Genomic DNA, 20,958 nt, shown 5'->3' with positions numbered 1-20,958 from the left:
CCCAGGGATGGGGGAATAAATGCTGAGTGCTGAGGGCTACAAATTGCTCAGACATGATGGGGGAGCTCTTCACAAGGCAGAGGCCTCCCCTTGCTTTCATTTTTATCCCGATGAAGACAATGTGGCTGGCTTCATGGGGTATGAAGCGAATTTCATTATGGGTTGGCTCCTGCATGTTTCCAGTGGCTGTTATGGCTTCTCCTTCAGGAATCATGAAGAACACAACATCAACCTCTCAAAACTTCCTTCTCCAAAGGGCAAATGTGAGTGCAGGGATGCTTCAGTGGCAAGTGGGAGTGTGTCCTGACTTCACCATGGACTTAAGTACATCACCTTTCTTAGGCACAATCTGCTATAGTCATACAGCGAAGAGACCAGGGGATAAGTGAGAGAGTTTCTGTATTTGATTATCTTGACTAGCAGTGCATTTGGGAGTGAGTTCAGGTCCACTCACAATAACTAATTGATGGGCCACAGAGCAATGCATCCCAGAAGCCCAGAGAGGAATCTAGCTTGGCTATGAGTGAACCAACTATGTAAACCCGATGTAAAGTGCAAAGGGACAACCATATCATGACTGGAGTTCCACCCCCAAGTTCAAGTCCCAGCCCTAACACTGACTCCCCTGTGACTTTGAGCAGATACCTGCAACTCCCTGGGTCTCAGTTCCCTCAATTGTGAAGTGGGTATACTGGAATCCTATGGGGATCTTAGCATCAGAGCAGTCAATGACACTAGCACTAATGGTTTTCCTTTGAAAATACACACACGTGTACAGGCACACACATATACACACCACACACATACATATACATGCATGTACATGCACACACACCACACACATATACAGGGACACATACACACATATATGTGCTATACACACACACCACACCACACACACACACACATCATTTTCTATGGACTCTCTGATTTGCCTATGGTGTCAGATGTAGAGAGCAAACCTTGAGGGCAGGTTTTAAGTTTCATTTTCCTGGAGTCTCAATGCCACCCAGTATATACAACAGCTACTCAACATGGCTTAGAATTATGTCATTAAAAAGTCAACCAAGGTCTTGAAAATCTACCCAGAACCTTCCTTCTGTGTCTCAGGAAACAAAACGTTACCTAAGATCACAGGGTGAGACATGGGCTAGGCTCCAACTCTAGTCCCTTAACTCCGAGTCTAGGACACCCTCTCATCTCCACATGGCTCTTGTCTTACTAACTTATTTTTAAAAGGGCCTGAGAAAAGTCTCACCATAGAATGATTTAGAGCAACCCTTGCATTGGGTAGGATCTCAGAAAATATTAAGTGGGTAGATGGCATAGATGCCTGGGATGATGGATGGATGGATGGATGGATGGATGGATGGATGATGGATAAATGGATGGATGAATAGATGGATGATGAATAAATGGATGGATGGATGGATGATGGATGGATGGATAGGTTGGTGGATAAATGGATGGATGGAGAGACAGGTGGGTAGATGGATTGATGAGTAGGTGGGTAGGTGGGTAGGTGGGCAGACAAGCAGTTTCATTTCAAAGACTGACACACTCAAAAGTTCTCTGAAGTGGCACATACATGTGTTCCTGTGGGAGCCCCACTGGGAGACGGACTCCCACATTTTACCCCAGGGTACTCTTGAGGAGCGAGGGATAAGAGACTTAGACAGAAGGATAGAGGGGAAAGAAACAGAACACAAGATAGCCTTGGGAGGGCCTGGATCCTTATCCCCCGGCCCCTCCTGTCTCTTCTAAAGGGCTTTTTATAGGAATGCCAAGGGGTGGAGCAAAAGACTTCCCCCTAACTCAGCCAAGTGCAGACCCTTCCAATCACCTAGAAACCATGCACATGGACAAGCAATCCTCTAATGCAGCTCTGCTGATAAAGCAAGCTCAGATCTCACTAGGAACCTTTGTGGGCCTCCACAGGTTCCTTGGCACATCCTGATTTGCACTCATGGCAGAGACCATCCATCTATCAAGCGCATTCTTTCCCACTCAGCGCAGCCTGTGAGGTGCTGACAAGCTTAGTCAGGCCCCCCCCCCAATTCAACACAATGCTTTATCAGGTGAGAAAGTTCCATTTGTTAAAACCATGTGGGCAGCACACAGGTGATGGTGACAGCCCGGGCCACCTGTGCTTCAGCTGGCAGACAAAGCAGAGAGGAGAGGGCAGTCCATGTCCCCTCAGTCACCTCCTTCTCAGCATCCAAACGAAGTTTTTTTTTTTAAATGCCAAATAACACCAGCCCAGGTTCACATGAGGAAAAAGCGAGATGCTACACAGAGCACTGCTGGCACAGCAGGCCTCCTTGGATGTCGGTGGTTACGGATGTCACCACCATCACTCCACCATGAGATTAATCTCCTGGCACAGGCCTGTCAGCAAAGAAGCCCTTCCTAAAGCTCCAGAGAGATGGCTCATCTCAACTGTCAACGTGAGCTCTGGAATCACCTGGGAGACAGGCCACTAGGTGTGCCCACATCATCTTGATGAGATTAAGGTGGGAAGATCCACCCACAGTGAGAGGCACCATTCCCTAGGCTGGGATCCTGGACTGTATAAAAAGGAAAAAGAAAGTTGTACACAAGCATTCGTCCGTAGACGTGACGTGAGCAGCCATTTCGGGCACCTGACGCTTTCACTCGCCCACCGATGGGCTGCACCCGGGACCTGTGGGCCCTTCCTTCCTTAAGTGTCATCCGTCGGGTGTTTCAGTGCAGCAAACAGAAAGAAACTAAGATGCCCCATAAGAACGTGATGGCAGCCGCTGTCCCTCTTCTGAGCTCTGACTCTGACGGGCTCTAAGCCAGGACCCTGACGTGTGTCATTTTAACTAGTTCTCAAAGGAAAAAAAAAAAGTCACTGTGAGGTAGGTACTGCTCTATGCTCATCTCACAGGAAATGAACAAGGCCCAAAGAAGTGCTCAGTAAACATGCAGGGGTTGGGGTAGGGGAGGCCTGGTTGATTAGTGATGTCTGCTCTGGGAACAGTCTCTAAGTGTGCTCAATGAGAGAATCATGATTGTGTATCAATGTCTGTCACAGGCACAGCAGAAGGACGGCACAATGCCCACGTCCACACCGGCAGTGAATGGCAGAGCCGGGACACACATTCAGTCCTCACACATCCCGAAGCCTCTACCCTGGGAGCCACACTCATCGCTTCGGCCTGCCAGGTTCTGAAGCTATTTGAGGACTGAGCCCTGTGCAATTTATTGTTCTGTGGGCCTCCTCATCACCGAGCAGCAATAGATGCCCCTCACACATGGTTCCTCTTAGAATGAGGAAACGGGTGTTCCGTGCTGAGGTCCACTCTTTGGCCAGCTCACAGCTATCAGTACTGTAAAGGAATCCAGCACACAGTAGGAACTTTATAAGTACTTGCTGAATGAAGGAGTAAATGATGTGTCCTAGGGGACAGCCATCACACATATTGTCCAATAACTCCCACAACCGCCTGCTGCATCAGAGACACTCATGTTACCCATTTTACAGATGGGCAAACTAAGGCTTGGGGGGAAGCTAACAAACATCCTTCTCAGGTACTCAGAGCCAGCGAGGTGTCTAAGCCAGGATTTAAATGACATCCATGTGACTAAATTCCGGGTAAATAACAAGAAAGCCAGCTAGCTCCTGGAGTGCACGTGGGCACACACAGCTCTCAAAGCCCCACTCACCTGCAGATGGGAATGGCCGGCACCAGCTGCTTGGGCCAGGTGGGTGGTACCAGCAGGATGGACTCGGGAGCAGAATTCCTCCCCTCCTCCTGCTCACAAGGCCCCAGGAACTCCACGGCGGGGTAGATGTGGCGCGCCAGGCCCGCCTTGGACGGCGCGGTGGACACGGGGGTCGGGTCAGGGCTGGTCTTCCATATCTTGGAGGGGATCCCGCAGGGCGAGTCGGTGGCCAGGCTGTTGAGGGCATCCATGAGAACAGCAGAGCCAGCCGTGGGGGGGAACCCAGCGGAGATGCCGTCGTCCTGGGGTGCCACGTGCGGCGAGGGCTGGGGCGAGGGGCTCCGGGAGCGCTGGGGCGAGGCTGCGGGCAGGGGGGCCACCAAGGCCTCTGCGCACGAATGCCTCCGCTTGGCACCGGGTGAGGAGGAGCGGGACGCCGGACGGGGCACGGGCGAGTGTCGGCCCAGGCAGCTGTCCTCGGCGAGGCTGGTTCGAGGTGACATTATTGGAGAGGTTCTGGGGGAATAATGAGCAGGGATGTTTTGAAACTGGGGGCACAGGTCGTCGGGCCCGGCGTTATTGGGCGAGACGCAGGGCGAGGTGTAGGGGGAGAAGGTGTCAGAAATGAAGCTGGCGGAGGAGCCGCTGCTAGCGGGGCTCAAGCAAAGCGGCTCGCGGTAGCCCTCGAAGCCGGGCACGGGCAGCGTGAACCGCGGGCCGGCGGCCAGGCCGGCCAGGGCCAGGGCCGGCTGCTCGGGGGGCAGGCCGGCGTCTCTCCCGCGGAGGGCCCCCCCTGCCTGCATCAGTTCGTGGGACGGAGTGATCTCGATCCGAGGGCTCGGGCCCGAAGCCCCCGCTGGCTTGGCGGGGCTCAGAAAGTTCTGGAACCCTAGCCTATCCGGCTCTCCAAACCGGCCGGGGGGCTCGCCAGAGAGACTGGCGAGGGGGTTGACTGGCTTGAGGCCATAGTCCGGGACATCATCCGGGTATGCGAGTCCGGAGGGTGAGCTGATGGCATTATGTGCGTTCGGTTCTTCTGGAAAGAGAAGGGGGGAGGGGGTCTTTAAGCCTCTAAAGCAGAACCGGGGTGCAGAGTCACAGTCATGGGTGGGCGTGGGCTCCTGTCGCTGGCTGGTTCCAGTACCCCACCATGCCAAACCCTGAGCTTGCCACAAGTCAAGTGAAGAAGCTACTTGATCCCAAATTCCCTCAAGAGAGTCCAGGACGACAGGCGTTGGCTACACCAGCCCGAGTAGCTGCCTGGAGTGTGGAAGGCAAAGGGACCTAGTAGCCTCCAGGCTGAACCTAAACCTGCCCCTCAGAAGCGCATTTTAGGGGCTGGAGAGATGGTTTGGTGCATAAACTACCTGCCATGCAAGTATGAGGACCCAGGTTTGAATCCCAGAGCCTACATAAAAGTCAGGCAAGACAGTACATCCTTGTAACCCCAGCACTGGGGACGCAGAGATGGGGATCCCCAGAGCTCACTGGCCTGCTCGTGTACTCAAATCCATGAACTACAGGTTCAGGGAGAGACCCTGTGGTAAAAAAGAAGGTGGCGAGCCTCTGAGGAAGACATCCAACACCAAATCTGGCCTCCGTGTGCATGTATGCATATGTACGTGCACACCCATACACACCATGCACACCTGCATGAACACAGTGCAAGTTGTTACAGTGAATTTTATATCTCCACAGCTCACAGCACCACAGACCACAGCCGAACGGTGAGTGCTCCAGCTACGTATCTGCACTCTGAGCCTCCCTCCCCAGTGAGGTTACTTCGTGTCCGTGTGGATCACAGCCCCATGACTAGAGTTTGCTCTCTCCGGGGCTGCAATTGGCCTCCTCCTTTCACACCTATGATGTGGCCATGGGACGCAGAGGGGCCACAGGGATTCTAGGATCCGTGGAGTCTGTGTCTGTCTATGTCCACACCCAAGTGTGAGAAACTTTCTAGAACCAGGGTTACCTGCTCCTTCATGTCCCTTTATAGATGTGACCCAGGAGGGGACAAGAATCCCCAAAGACATGGAATTAGTAGGCTCAGAACTCCTTCAGAGGATCCCCTTAGTTCCCAAAAGTCAGGATCATGGCTACGGGGCCCCCAAACTGTTAGTGGGAGGAGATGCAGGGAGACTTAAACAGCAGCGGCCATCTTGGGTCTCTGCTGTCCCATCTCAAGGGCCCACCACTGAAAAGAGTGTCACTCCAGCAGACCATGCTGCTCAGTCACCTCACTCTGTCCCTTGATCTCCAAGCCTGGTCCCTTACATTCCTCACTGGGGAATTTCTGCAGAGCCACCAAGGGATGGCGGTCCCCACCACCCCACACCGACTCTTCCTCAAGGCTCTCCCTTCTCCATCAGGAATGTGGTCAGCCTTGGCTCCTCAACTCTCGGGACTCCTACCCCAGCCACCGACAAATCCTGACCTCTGACCTCCCAACACACAGACCAGGCCTCAGTATCCCCTGCACCCCATGTCCATCTTGAGTCAAGCCCCTCTTCTACCTCAGTCTCCCCAAGTCCCCTCTGTCCGATGTCCACTCTGGGAAACTGTCCTTCGTTGCTTCCTCTGGCCCTGTAGATCGGGCCTGAGGTCGTCATGGGCCCAGTTTGTCCCTGTCACCAGCCTGTCTATCCACTCCACCTGTGCCCCATGCCCCCAAACAGCTCAGAGACAGCCCCACTGACCTCTTATCAAGCACTTCCTGCTCAGAGTCCTTGAGAGAGCTGTCTCCTCTCCCTTCAAGATCTTCCTTATTTCACGTATCTGTTCTCCAAGCACCTCCATAGACTGTCCCCCCAAAAGATCGTCCCCAACCCCATCTCCTGCCACGCCTCCTTTGCACCCACTACCGGCTCCCACCGCTTCTGATGCATGGGTTTAGTGAACTTGTCGTGCTAAACCAGGGCCGGGCAAAGCACACCCCAAGGGCCCACATTGTGTCTGCTGATAGAGCCTACGGCTTGCTTCTTCACTGGAGAGCTGAGAGCTCTGGCAGGGTCGATATGAACCACAAATCTTAAAATATTTACTCTCTGGCCCTTTACGGAGGTTGGTAGTTCTACTCCTGACTGAGGCTGTGCCCACAGCCACTGTAGGTTGGTGTTGTTTGCCTGGCACCCGCCACAGTGCCTGGTACTGACAGGCCTCCACAACACTGTGACGTGATGAAGAGAATGAATGAAAGAGCCATGCCCCGGGCTCCTGCAAGCCAGGAATGGGGTCTCCTGCTCCGGGGAGCTAGGCTAGACACCCTGGTGATCCATGACCTTTCTGGGCCTTTTCTGGGCCACAATAAAGGAAGTGTACTGCAGCTTAGCTGAACTGACCTCAGAATGCCCAGATGGTGCCCCCATTCCAGATGAGTGCTCCCAAAGGGCTGCCCACCACTCTTAACATGAGGACTTGGGCCAGCATGGCTGGGGTCTGTCTACCCACCCTCGGCCTTTCCTCTCTTGGGACTCCAGGCAAAATGGGGTTTGGGGGAAGTACCCACTTCCTTCTGGCCCCAGGACTTTGCAGCTGCTATTCCCTCTAAAGCCCACTCATGTCCGCAGGCTCTGCCTCTGTCCCTGTGTTCCCAGAGAGCTTGAAAAGCTCACTCCTCCCAGGGGTGCCCGCTCCAACCCCGTATGTCTCCCAATTCTAGTGAAGCAATTGTGGCATCATCAACTAACTAGCAAGTCCACCTCTCTCCTAATCAGAGGTGCCATGAGGACTCTCCTGAGGCACACTGAGCCTCTGCCATCTGAATGGGAGCTGGTACAAGGTGGGCCCTCAACAGAGAGGAATGCCAGCATTCCTCAGTAAAGGAATGAATCCCCATAAAAGCCACCTGGGACACTGACATCACTCCTCCAAAATGTCACTGCCTGACCATGAGGCAGAGGACACCATCTCTAGAGAGGGGTGACTGGAGAGGAAGATCTGTCAAAACCCCAAATGTGTCCCAGAGCCCTGAACACCATTCAGAAATGCACCCCATGTGGACGCTCGCATCTGTGGGAGAGGAATAAGGGGGAGGTTAGTGTCTGCAGCTCTGGGCCGGGGAGGCTCTGGTTCATTCTAAAGTGACCAGGAAAAGTCCTTCTGCACCAAGCCGCAGTGGCCACTAAGATTCAGCATTGAAGAAAGGGCAAGGTGAACATGGGGTGGGTGGGTTGTCTAAAAGGGGAGGGGCACATCTGGGAGGGATGTGCACACGTGTGTGCATGTGTGCACACCTAGGCACATGCAGAGGCCAGAGGAGGACATCAGGTGTTCTGTTCTGTCACTTTCCACCTTAGTCCCATTGAGACAGGGTCTCTCACTGAACTTCGAACTCAGCTGGTGCCACCAAGCCCCAATGACCTCCTATCTCTACCTAGCAGCATTGGAGTTCCAGGGGTGTGCAGCTGTGCAAGCTCTTTTACGTGGGTGCTGGGATTCGAACTCGGGTCCTCCTGCTTACCCACTGAGCCATCTCCCAGCCCTGCAAAAAGGAAACTTTCTGCAGAGCAAACAAACTTAAATTTCCCAAACACAATTAGCTTCTGTGGAGCAGGTGGCGGGAGGTGGGGGTGACATGGAACATAACATGTGACGATGAAACTCTGCTGACAGGGAGGGAAACAGAAGCCAGGCCTGCTCTGCCACTAACTGGCTAGTGGCGGAAGAAAAGTCCCCACCCACTCCAGGTGCCACGGCCTCACTTAGAACAGGGGGAAAGCACATCTGACTCCTTCACGGCTTTGATTTTTCTAGCTTGGGTCTGCAGGACTAGAGTTCGTATGAGGCACAGCCAGGGTGAAGATGCATCTGGACTTGAGCTGGTGCTGTGTGTGCGTGCACACACACACACACACACACACACACACACACACACACACACACACACACACACACACCTTCCTGGCAGAGAGCACACAGAGCACAGATGTCTAACCTACAGGCCAATCAGCATCAAATCCATGTTCAATGATGTTCTGAGAACCCATTCCTTACAATCCAGGAACCAGCCCTGCACAGAAATTCCAGCCATATTAGACTCTGCCTCAAAAACATAGCAATCCAGAACCGGAGGCGGCGCAGACCCAGCATGGGGTGTGGTAGTGCCCACAATCCCAGCACTCAGGAGGCTGAGGCAGGAGAAAGGCTGTGTGTTCAGAGACAGCCTGGACTACAAAGTAGGACCTTGTCTCAAGAAACCAACACACACACACACACACACACACACACACACACACACACACACACACACACACACACACACCACACGCAGATGGGGGCTCCAAGGAGCAACCGGCCCCACTGAGCCTAGTACTGCAGTGTTTACACTGGTTTAATCCATCCTGGTGGCAGTTTCCTTCCCCCCTCTCTCTTCTCCCCCCAAGTCTATAAATGTTTAACAGCAAGCGCGAGTGTGAAGGTAATGAACAGCCTTTGCCTTCTCAGGGATTTGACAGCAAATCTCACAAATGGCCAGCCATTAACATCTTTCCGTGAGTGGCTGGGATCCTCACTCTTGGGCTCTTTGGAAACAGTCCATGTGCCTGCTGGGTCTCACTGCCCTCACCTGCCCAGAGCCCAGATGGAAGCCGGCAGATCTCAGAACCACGTTGCTGCCGATTTTCTTAGGAGGGTTTCCATAAACCTCTTTGCATGATCTTGGCTGTCGGTGGCACTGTCTATACATATTATGACTTACTGTGTCTGCTCAAGCCCACTCTCTTCTTTTGAACATGAAGTGTGTGTGTGTGTGTGTGTGTGTGTGTGTGTGCGTGTGCGTGTGCGTGTGCGTGTGCCTGTGCCTGTGCCTGTGTCTGTGTCTGTGAATGTGAGTGCACATGTTCACAGAGGCCAGAAGAGGGTATCAGAGCTCCCCAAAGCTGGAGTTACAAATGGTTGTGGGCTAGCTAGCTGACATGAACGCTCTAGTTCTCTGGAAGAACAGCAAGTGCTCTTAACCACTGAGCCATCTGTTCAGCCCCACACCATAACTTTTATTTTAAAAGGAATGTTCACACCACTCTGGGAGGCTGAGGCAGGAGCATTGCCTAGTTCAGAGCCTGCCTGAACTACAGAGTGAGTTCAAGGCCAGCATGGACAATTTAGTGAAACCCTATGTCAAAATTAAAAATGTAAAGAGGGCTGGGGGTAGGGTATCTCAGTGATGAAACACATGCCTACCATATGTGAGGCTGTTTAATCTGTAGTACGACACCCCTAACCCCCGCCAAAAAGGTAACTACGTTCAAGCAAGCCATCCGGGCAAAGGCTCGAAGCCTGCATTTCACCTCCTCCCTCCCACAAGGTTTTTCTTTGAGGTATAATTTGTGTGGCAGGCAGAGGTGGCTGGGCTTTGTCAAACACTAAACATCTTGTTTTGCTAGCACCATCAAGGCAGCACGGTTTTCTGTGAGCCTGCCAAGTGTACCCGTGTGAAGGTGTGCAGGCGGCTGTGAGCCTGCCAAGTGTGCCCGTGTGAAGGTGTGCAAGCAGCTGTGAGCCTGCCAAGTGTACCCGTGTGAAGGTGTGCAGGAGGGTGTGAGCCTGCCAAGTGTGCCCGTGTGAAGGTGTGCAGGCGGCTGTGAGCCAAGTGTGCCCGTGTGAAGGTGTGCAGGCGGCTGTGAGCTTGCCAAGTGTGCCCGTGTGAAGGTGTGCGGGCGGCAGAGGGGAACCTATGGGTTAGAAAGGCACTCAGGACTTGGTAGCACACCACTGAGACACCATTTCTCCCAACTCAAAGAGAAAACAGCTTGGGGCTGCAGAGAAGGCTCACGGTCAAAAACACTGGTTGCTTCCAGAGGACCCAAGTTCAATTCCCAGCACCCACATGGCAGCTCACAACCATCTGTAACTCCACTTCCAGGGGACCTGACACCTTCTTCTGATCTTCGAGGGTACCAGGCACATACATGGTGCACAGGCAAAACATAAAATAAATATTTTTTAAAGAGGGAACAGTTCCTCTTTATGGCTCTCTATGTGCCGTGCACTCTTGGTGGCCTATCTCCATGCCACCCGCCATGAGAGATGTCTGGCCTTCCCTTGAGATGTCAGTCCCCAAAGGAAGGAAGAAGGCAGGAGCCATGGCTGCTCTGGGTCCTCTCTCTTCCCCTTTCCCCAACACATACACACACTTGGCATTCGATGTTACCCTTGCCCAGAATTCCCTTCCATGCCTCCAGCACCCTCCTCCTGGGCTGCTGGCTGTCTATCAAGACAGGTACCTGAGTAGCCAGAATGGACGACAGCAACTTCTAAGTTCAACTCCTCAGGAGTGCTATGGTGAGAGCCACTGACAGAGTCACTGATTTGTCCCTCTACCCCAGGAAGGTGAGCTTTCTGAAGCTCAATATTATTATATTATGCTAATTATACAAAAAATGCAGAGGTGGAGTAGCTAAAATGCTGGAAATGGACCCACCAGCCGCTGGAGTCAGCACATTGCACGTGGTACGGCATTTAACACTCACATCTACCTGAGCGGCAGGGACAGTTGCTTGCCTTCCACAGACAAGGAGATGGAGGCACAGGGAGCTGGTTTCACCTACCCAGAGTCCTTAGCGGGATCCGGTTGAGCATATCCACCCTGAGCTGGGGGTTCTGGATCTACTACAACCTAAGGATACTCTACAGCAAGGGCTGGTGTGGAGCTGATCGGTTGCCCCACCCACTCTCACAGCTGGCCACCCAGCTGTCCCCTCCCCTAGCCTTGCAAGACCAACTGAGGCTGGGGCTTGTGGCTCTGGGCTTTGCAGCTCCAACCCACACTTCCTGCACTCTGCAGAGGCTGAGTCTGCCTGAAGTATCGGCTGTAAGCCACACCCTGGAGCCTGAGGAAGCATCCTCGGCTGCTCGGCCACCTCCAGGAGCTGTACACCTTGCTCATTCTTGTCTCTCTGGCTCCCCACGGCTTCTGCTGGCCATTTGGTTCTACAACTGACCCCTGAAGTTATCTCTCACCAGGTCCTGGGGCTCAATCAACATCTGGGCCCTGAGAAGACTTGGGGATCCTCTGCCAGTGTCCCTGGAACTGCAGGACAAGTCTGCCTGCCAGGGGCTGGGCCAGCCTACCAGGAGTGAGAGGCTACTCAGAGGGGATTGGGCACCTCTTAGTTCACGGAGTCCAAAGGGCCCAGGACTCAGCCTCATCCCTGACGTGAGGCCTGGTACACTCTGTCCTCATGGGTAATACACTACTTTGTGTGTCTACTCCATATGTGTGTGGAGCCCCAAACACATATACAACAGACACCCAGGAAATCTTCTAAGCAACAGTTCAGACCTCCCCTGCTATGGCTTCCCTATGTGACTCGACAGTGTGGCTCACGCTAGCCTCAACCTCTTCAAAAGCATTTTGTAAAAGAGGAAGGAATTTTATAAAAATAAAACGGACCAGTCAGCACTTCAAGAATTCTCTTTGCATCCCAGACTGTGCTGACCTCTAGAAGTGTGAGAAGTAAGTAGCTAGAGAAAGCCTCCAGCACTCTCCCTCCTGAGACTTGTGCCCCTCACACCCATCCCCCAGAGGCCTGGGAGTGCAGTCACTAACTCCCTCTGAAGTGACAGTGACTCCGTAGCTGCTTGTCATAACAGAAGTGTCAAGAGTCAACACACCTGTGCCTTTTGCTTTATGCCCAAGACCAGCACACACAACCAACATAGACCTGTGGGGTTTTCTCACAAGAACACCATGAAATAAGCAATATAGCTCTCCCAGTTTTACACATGGGGAAAATGAGGGTCAGAGAGGGTGAGTAATCTGCCCAAAGTTGCACAGCTTTTAAGCTGCAGAGCCAAGACAGTCTGAGGCAACCTGGCCCTTCCACCCACCCCCACAACCACTACTGAGCTCCACTTCCAGTGAAAGAGACTATTTCTGGAAGGGTGACACCTTAACTATGACACAGAGAAATGAGGGGCCCCCAGGACAGAGCCTGCTGTGGGGCCGGTGTTGGCCTGACAACCTAAGATCCCAATTCTTTTCTTCTAGAAAGTTCTCAGCCTTTCTGTTCGCCCCAAAGGGAGAGTTAAATTCACACTCTAGCCACTGTCTCCACCAGCCACTCCTCTTCTGCTTCCTGCCCGCTGCTCATGCTCAAGAACGGACCCATGGTCAAGGCCAGAACCCACTCACTGCCAGGGTGCTGGCCAACAGGGAGCTTTGGGGGGAAAAAAAAGAAGAAAGAAAACCAGGGCACATTATAGTCCCAGAATTTGGAAGTTGAGGCAGGACAGTTTCTCAGAGTTTGAGACCAGCCTGGGTTACATAGTGAACTCCAGGTCAACCTGTAACCCTGCCCCAAAAGAAAACCACACATCACGCACACACACACACACACACACACACGCACGCACGCACGCACGCACGCGCACACACACACACACAGCACAGACACACAGCACACACACACACACACAGCATACCTATACACCACACCACACACAACACACATATACACACCACCCACACACAGAGCACACTTACACACCACACACACACACTCCACATACACACACACACACACACACACACATACGGAGGAACACTGTGGAAACAGCCTTTCAAGTGTCTAAGTCCAGGCAGGCAGAATTTTTAGGAAGTGGAATCGAATGACAAAAATAGAGACCTCACTAGGGAACCTGTAGGAAGTGCCTGTAGGGGGAGGGGACACAGCCCCACAGCAGGATGGGCTGCAGATCTGGGGGTCCCTGTCCAGGCTATTCCAACCCACCCACCCCTTCATGAGCTCACATCTGAGGTCTGGCTCTGAGGTATCACAGTCTGTCGCCATGGTAACGCCCATGTGCCATAGCCAGGCAACACAGATTGGCAGCAAGGAGAGGGATCGAAGCCTGTGACTCCCCTAAACTCTTGTGGCTGCAGGAACCACACCGCAGGGCAGGAAGGCCGCGGGTGGATTTCCCATCTGGGAAGAAGCATTGTCAAGAGTCACCAATGGCCTGTAAGAAATGAAGGCGGCTCTCGACCTCCCCCAAGTCCCCAGTCCCCTGCCCCCTCCCTCACCGCGCACAGAGGGCAGCTGTAACAGGCTTCCCCATAAATGAGTCATGTGTGTGAAGGAGAAGATCCAGGTTGTCACACCCTTTATTCAGAGGTGACACATACAGACAGGCCCTGAAAGATGAGAAATTCCACCCCATCAGTGGGTCCAAGAACACCAGAGAAGGCGAGGGACGTTTACCCTCTCGTCTCGCCAGCATGGAGGTGCTGGCAGAGGCCTCCTGGCACCCTCTCATCTTTTCTGACCTTGCCCCAGAGAAGACAGCTGTCTGCCTTCACCAGACAGACAGAGGCAGCTTCGGCAGTACCTCCGGCAGTCTGCCACCAAGCCAGGCGCCGACGACGCTGACACAGGAGGGGAGGGTCCCAGAGCAAGGAGTCCAGCAGAGCAGCAGCTGGCAGGAGGCTTGCAAAAACATGGTGTCCTGGGCTGCTTGGGAAGATGCCAGGCATGTGTGCCCCGCAAGCCTCAAGGCCTCCCTTGAGCAGAGGACCAGGGGCGCTTTGGCAGTTGAGGTACTGGGGGAGGGGGGGTCTCCTGCCTTCAGGAATCCAAGTCACCTTCTTGCTTGCTGTCTTTCTGATGTCCACTATGCCTCCAGCCTGCATGTGTTCCCTTTCAGCAGCTTATAACAAGCTAGAGGCCAGCATCAGCAACACCTCACTGCGAGGGATGGGGAAACTTGAGGCTCAGATGCAGGGAATCCCCCAAGGTCACACTTACAAAAAATAGACATCGCTGATGCAGTGCCACTCGGTAATACTGAATAGCTACGTCATGCTTTTTACACACACATGCACCCACGAACACGCACACCTACCCAAGACTTATTGCCCCAGGGGCTTCCTTCCCCCAAGCCCAGCCAATAAGCAAACTACCTGAACTCTCTAGTCCTAGACTGGCTTGAGTGGCCTCGAATGTCACAGAAACAGAGTCACACAGTCAAGGATGTCCCTGCCTCACTTCTGCTCAGTTTGGATTCTCCTGTATGGCTCAATAGGTTTCTTTCTCAGAAGTGGGGGGCGGGGGGCGGGGCGGGGGTACCGCTTCATGTGAATACCACTTCATTTCTTCATCAACCACCCCCTCTCCACAGGTCCTGGAGAGCAAGCCTGTGATCTGGAGAGCAAGCCTGTGTGTGATCTGGAGAGCTGGTGAGAGAACTTCCTCAGCAAAAGGAGAAGGAAGATCTGGTCAGAAGAATTCACCAAAAATAGCCTTCAGATAATCCTCCCACAGACAAAGCCCATCCACTCCGTGGCAGTCTGGCAGGAAGGGATGAGGCCAGAGAGCCATTGACTTCCTTGCAGCCTCTGTCCACCCTAGCCTCCTCCAGGAGCTGAGACCCCCTCACTCATTCCCAGTCCCTCAAAAGCTTGACCCCTGCAAGCAAAGCTTCCTCTTGGTGACCATGAGGCCATGGAACCCTCAACAGGGACTCAGACCAAACACACCAATACCTTACTGACGGGGGATGTGTCTTATTAACCCCCGCCCCACCCAGCACATAGAACATGGATGCCAGGTTTCCAGAGGTGGGCATGCTTAATCAGATCACTTCCCCCCTCCCAAACACACACACCTGGTCATTAAGACATTCCTCCCAATCCATCCAGCAGAGGTGACATCAGCCCTGTGGATTTCAGACCTGCAGCCCACCTTCTGAGGATTAGGCAGGCAAACACCCACCTCCCTCACCTTTAAGATGACTGCTCAAGCATTTCGGGCTTAAAGGGCTCCCCTCATGGAGCAGCCCCTTCTGCAGGCACAGGCATACCCAGCAGGTCTGTTTTGATAAGGCCCTGACAAATCCCATGCCTTGCAGGCCACTTTCCTGCCTTCCGAAAGCTCGCTCAGGCATAGCTCAATTAAAATTCACGGTGGAGGGCTGGCTGGGAGAAACGCACTTTATTAACTCAGACAGGCCCTTTTCCAAATCCTTAGATTAGAAGGCAGCCTGGGCCCCAGTGCCCTCTCAGGAAAAGGAACTCCCCCACTCTGCCTCCAGCTCAGTCTGCTAGAAGGCAGCAAGAAAACACATTAAAATCCAGGGCACGGGGCTTTGGAAGGAAATGCCAAGGGATGTGGAGACGGCTCAGTTGGTAAAGTGTTTGCACTTCGAAACCCAGCACCCACATTTAAAAAAAAAAAAAAAAGCCAGGCATGGTGGCAGAGCACTCGTATTCCCAGCACTGGGGGAGCCAGGTAAAGCCTAGGGGTCTGCTGAGCAGCCAGCCCAGCTAAACTCCAGGTCAGTGAGAGAACCTGCCTCAAAAAAAAAAAAAAAAAAAAAAAAAATCCCGTCAGCAGCTCAGGAAAGTCGCCCAACAGAAATGTTGGGGGGCAGGAACAACACCTAGTGGGTGGGGATGTGGCTCAGTTAGCCACAGGGTTAGCACGCAGTTAGCATGCAGAAGCCCTGGGTTCTATCAGCAACTTTTCCTAAGCTGTGTGTGGTGGATGATCTTGGCTGTAAATCTGACACTCCCGGGATGAGGGACGTCTACTGAAAATCTGCCCCCATCAGGTTGGTCTGTGCGCATGTCTCTGGGACACTTTCCTGACTGCCAATTGCTGTGGGAGGGCCTAGTCCACTGTGGGAGGTGCCCCCCTCTAGACAGGTGGACCTGGGCTGTGTACGAAAGGCAGCCAGCCAAGCAGGCCAGAGGAAGGGAGCCTTGTTCCTCCAAGGCCTCTGCTTTAGCTCTTGCCCCAGCCTCCTGACTTCCCTCAGTGATGGACGGGAATTGGGACATGAAAGTCAGACAGATAAATCCTTTCCTCCCTGTGTCGGTTTTGGTCAGCATTTTATCACAGCAACAAAAAAGAAAACTAGAAAACTGGTTTGCCAGTGCTTGGAAGAGGGAGACAATAACTTTGAGGCCAGCCTGGGCTACATAAGGCCCTGTTTCAAAAGCATACAAACAAACAAACAAACAAACAAACAAAAAACACAATAAAAAAAAAGCTGTTCTGAACGCTTGGAAGCATCATTTTACTTTTTAAAAAGAATTTCCTTTAGAATAATTTTTTTTTTTTACATTTTACCTTTGAATGTTTGTGTGCGTGCGTGCGTGCATGCATGCATGCCTGCAGAAGCCAGTTTTCTCTTTCTGCCGTGTGGTTTCCCGGCTCGATTCAGGTCGTCCCGCTTGGTAACAAGCACCTTTATCGATTGAGCCATCTTGCTGGTGCCATTTTTAATTTATTATTAGTGCATGCGCTCTGATATGCGCGTGGGGGTCAAAGGACAACGTGTGGGAGTCATTCCTTCCCTTTCATCGCATGGGTCCTGGGGATGGAGCTCATGTTGTTAGCAAGGGGCCCCCTTCCCCCCTGCACCAATGCCGCCTCTGGAGACATTACTTCTGAACCACTACTGAAGCCAGGGGTGTGCGCACTGTGCACGCTACATGAGGCTTTGATATTGGGGGCCCCAGGGTCCAATGCCCTGAGCTTCCCCAAGAGCAGCCGCTTGATTTTTCTCAGGGGCCCATATCTTTGACTGACACCTTCTAATCTATTAACTATAGAATACTAAGTGAATTGTACGTGAAGTCCCTGGGAGGAGATGCCACGGGATGGGAGATGCAGATGAAGTGGCTTTGTGTTAACAGCATGCCAGCCCAGGGCACCATCGCCCTACTGTTGTATATTTGGGGGAAAGTTCAGTAACTGAAGGTCAGAGGGAAAGTGAAAGGTAGTCCCCTCTGCTCCAGGAGGAGCAGCAGGCAGCCTGCCTCGTCCCAGAGCAGCCCCGGCTCCAGCTACCTGATGCCCTGACTCAGTTTGGAAACTGCCAACAAAACCCCTAGGTCCAAGGGTGCAGCAGCCAGGGAAGGGAGTTGGCCACAGCTCTCTGGGAGCCTGGGGCTGTTTCCTGTGCTGGGGAGGGAGGAAGTCCTCTCTGGGGAAAAGCCACAGGGTACCCATCATGGAGCTGCATTTTCAAGGCTGCTCCTTTCTGGGCCCGGCTCAGCACACAACACCTGGGAGCACCCCACATCACCCTCAAAGTGGCCTCCAGAACTTTCCAGCCACAGAATGTGAACAGCTTAGGAAGCATTTGCAGGCAGCAGGGTTCCTGGGCTGAGCAGAATGGACAGGCTTGAGTCAGAACCAGACTTCTGTGTTAGCTGACTTGCTCAGGCTCCGGGTGGAGCCCAGCGGCCAACAGACACCACACCCCTCATGGTCCATCCGCTCTTCTGGTTCAGGACACATCAAGGCCGAAGAGAAAGGCTCTCTGTCCGTCCCCCCCACCTCACCCGGGAGCCAGAATGCTTAGGACACCCTGATTTGTCAGGGCCCGTCCACAGTCACAAAGCCCGTGCTGCTGGGGCAGGAATCCCCACACCTCGCTGAACCTTCACTTCTGCCCCAGTGGGGCCCATTGTCCTCATCAACCCACGGCACAGATAAGAAACACGAGCCAGGAACCAAAGTCACGTGACCTCCAGCGGCCCTCCAAGGGGCCCTAGCAACTTTGTATCCATCTGATGGAGGAGCACTGATCTGCTTGCGGCAGGCCTGGCAGTTCCGCTCAGCCCAATCTCCAGAGAGCCAACAGGTCAAACCAGGGCTTTCTAGTTTTACATGTGATGCTCTGACTTGCACAGTCTGCGGGGGACAAGGGCTGAGGTGCCCCCAGGAAGCACGCATGACAGAGAAGGAAGCAAAAGCAGGGGCTGGGGGGTGTGGCTCATCTCTGAAGAGTGCTGGCCTAGCTTGCACAAATCCCGGGGCTCCGTCCCTAGCACCTCACAAAACTGGGTGTAGTGGTACATGCCTGTAATGCCAGCACTTGGGAAGTGGGGTCAGAAGCATGGGGAGTTCAAGGTCATCCTTGGCTACAGAGAAAGTCTGAGGCCAACCTGGGCTATATGAGATGAGGGAGGAAGAGAGAAAGAAGGAGAGAAGAGATAAAAAGGGGGGCAAACTCTCCCTTATGTCCCCTTTGTCTGGTGTAAGGCCCAAGAGAGACGCGCCAACCCTCCCACCTCTAAGGGTCATCACATACAGGGGCTACCACGAGGGCAGCCTGTTGGACACAGTTGGAGGCTGCAGCTCTGGGGTGCTCTGGAGACCCCCTCTGGCTGAGTGCCGTAGGCTGAGCAAAGACTCGGACCCCAGGTGGCCCGACTCCAGAGAGGTCTTGCATTGCCCATGTGTGAGCTACATTTCTTGCACTTGGCTCACCACCTTCTGGGGCTAGCGAGCCCTGGAGACAATCTGAGTGCTGCTGTTTTCAGAGTCTATGTGTGCCTCTGCTCCAGATCAGAACTTAATGATAAGGGACAGTGAGCCTTTGCAGCGAGGATGACGGGAACCTCTCTGATCAGGCCTCTGCACCCTTTTCCTGGGCCACCTGGAGACCTAATTTGTCTAAAGCAGGTTCATTAAGGCTTGTCTTTAACTTGACACAAAGGCAGCATCTCTGGACGTCATGTGTGTCCAGCAAGCCAGCTGACTTAGCATACAGGCCTATTTTTAGTCACACCAACAAAAGCCAGTTACTATATCACAGCACCTCATTTGTCCCCATTTGTTTACCAGGCCGTGTCCCATACTGGCTCCACGGTATCCAGGCAAAAGCAGGGACCAGGTCTCACTCATCCGCACACCCACTGGGCCTGGCACAAAGCCAGCAGGCCATGTGTTTGCTGGAAGGATGAGGTTTTCATTGTCCCTTGCAAATGGGTGGAGAGCAGGTGTTCTCAAGCTGAAGTGCAGGTGACATGAGGGATTGGTCCAGGGCTCCCTCGAGAAATGTTGTAAAAAGCACATGGCAGTGGGAGCTGGGAGAGGCAGTGCCCTGGGGGACACTGGTGAAGGGTGTATGTTTGTATATGCTGTGCTCAGGACATATGTGTGTTCACTGAGCCACTTCGTGCGTGCCTGTGTGTGTGTGTGTGTGTGTGTGTGTGTGTGTGAGTGGTATCTGTGGTTTTCATCAGCTTTTCAAAGAGTGTGAGCCCAGCAGTGTAAGGAAAGCGGAAACAGACTGAAAAACAACAAGCAATGATCAGGAGCCCATGTTTGACCTCAGCAAGGTCAAGGCTGGTCCCGTACACTTGAGCCAAAAGGGAGTCAGAGGAGGGAATGCATCAGACCTACTGAGGCAAACTGGTAGTGATCACTGCCAGCATATCTGTCCCCAACACAGCACCCAGGTGACAGGACACTTTCTGGAGGTGACCACGGACTCCCGGGGAATTCCAAGTTGGAAGGAGGAAGAACCCACTGCACCACAAACCTTCCCAGGGGCATTCTAACGGAAGGGGCCACCAACAGCAGCACATCTCCTCTCCAGGGTGTGATCAGCAGCTGCCAGGACCCTATAACCCTAATCCAATTCTCTGCATGAGATAAACTTGGACAACTCATCCACTAGAAGAGAAATGCAAGTGCTCTTGACACATCTCCAGGCAAATAAATGTGGAGATCCAGCTAGACGACATGGATCATTTCTTAGATACACTTAGATACCAAAGCTGACTCCTATAGAAACAGAGGGGCATAACCAGGGTGGGTGAGTCTGCTCTGCAGGGAAAGGGGCTGGCCACCAAACCCAGCCACCTGAGTTCCGACCCTGAAACCCATGTGATGGAAGCAGAGAACTGACTCCTACAAGTTCCTCAGCATGGAAAGGAGAGAAACCTAAGGCCAACTACACACATGAGACTATTACAGCGAAGCCTCACTTGGGAATATTGCTGGAAAGGACCTTACTATACAGTCAAACCGATATCACCACCACAAGAAAATATACAGAGTGGCCAAGGAGAGTTTATACTGGGAATGATGACCTTACTTACAGTATATACTTATATACTTACACTTAGCTGACCTCTTACTATATAAGCCAATATACAACAGGTCTAAGAATAAGATTATATTTTCTCATAGACACTCACATGTCTTTTATGCACTCAAGTCCCATTCCTAATAAAACTCCCAGGGAAACAGGAATGGATATCTTCTGAGCATAACAAATGCATACATCTAAATCCTACACCAGCATTTGAGGTCCTCCTCCCAAAGTCAAAATCAAGGCAAAAGGGACCGGGGAAATGGTTCGTCAGTTAAGAGTGTCTGCTTGCACTATTTGTAATAGCCAGAACCTGGAAACAACCTAGATGCCCATCAACGGAAGAATGGATGAAAAAAATGTGGTACATATACACAATGGAGTACTACTCAGCAGAGAAAAACAATGAAAGCATGAAATTTGCAGGCAAATGGATGG

The 20,958-nt window shown here is 52.8% G+C and overlaps 1 protein-coding gene across 4 annotated transcripts in view; it reads right to left on the bottom strand.

The window, feature by feature from the left end:
* Positions 1-20,958, bottom strand: part of Nfatc2 (nuclear factor of activated T cells 2) — a 130,285-nt gene that overhangs the window by 90,842 nt on the left and 18,485 nt on the right. For 3 of the 4 annotated variants that reach the window (XM_006989247.4, XM_006989246.4, XM_006989245.4), the window contains exon 2: positions 3,691-4,726. In XM_006989247.4, coding sequence (XP_006989309.2) covers positions 3,691-4,726 — 1,036 coding nt within the window. The remainder of the gene's footprint in view (positions 1-3,690; positions 4,727-20,958) is intronic. The other variant, XM_076571108.1, reaches the window with a different exon arrangement.

This window comes from Peromyscus maniculatus, chromosome 4, assembly GCF_049852395.1.
Source record: "Peromyscus maniculatus bairdii isolate BWxNUB_F1_BW_parent chromosome 4, HU_Pman_BW_mat_3.1, whole genome shotgun sequence".
Lineage (NCBI taxonomy): Eukaryota > Metazoa > Chordata > Mammalia > Rodentia > Cricetidae > Peromyscus > Peromyscus maniculatus.
This window is presented reverse-complemented; position numbering and strand designations above follow the sequence as displayed.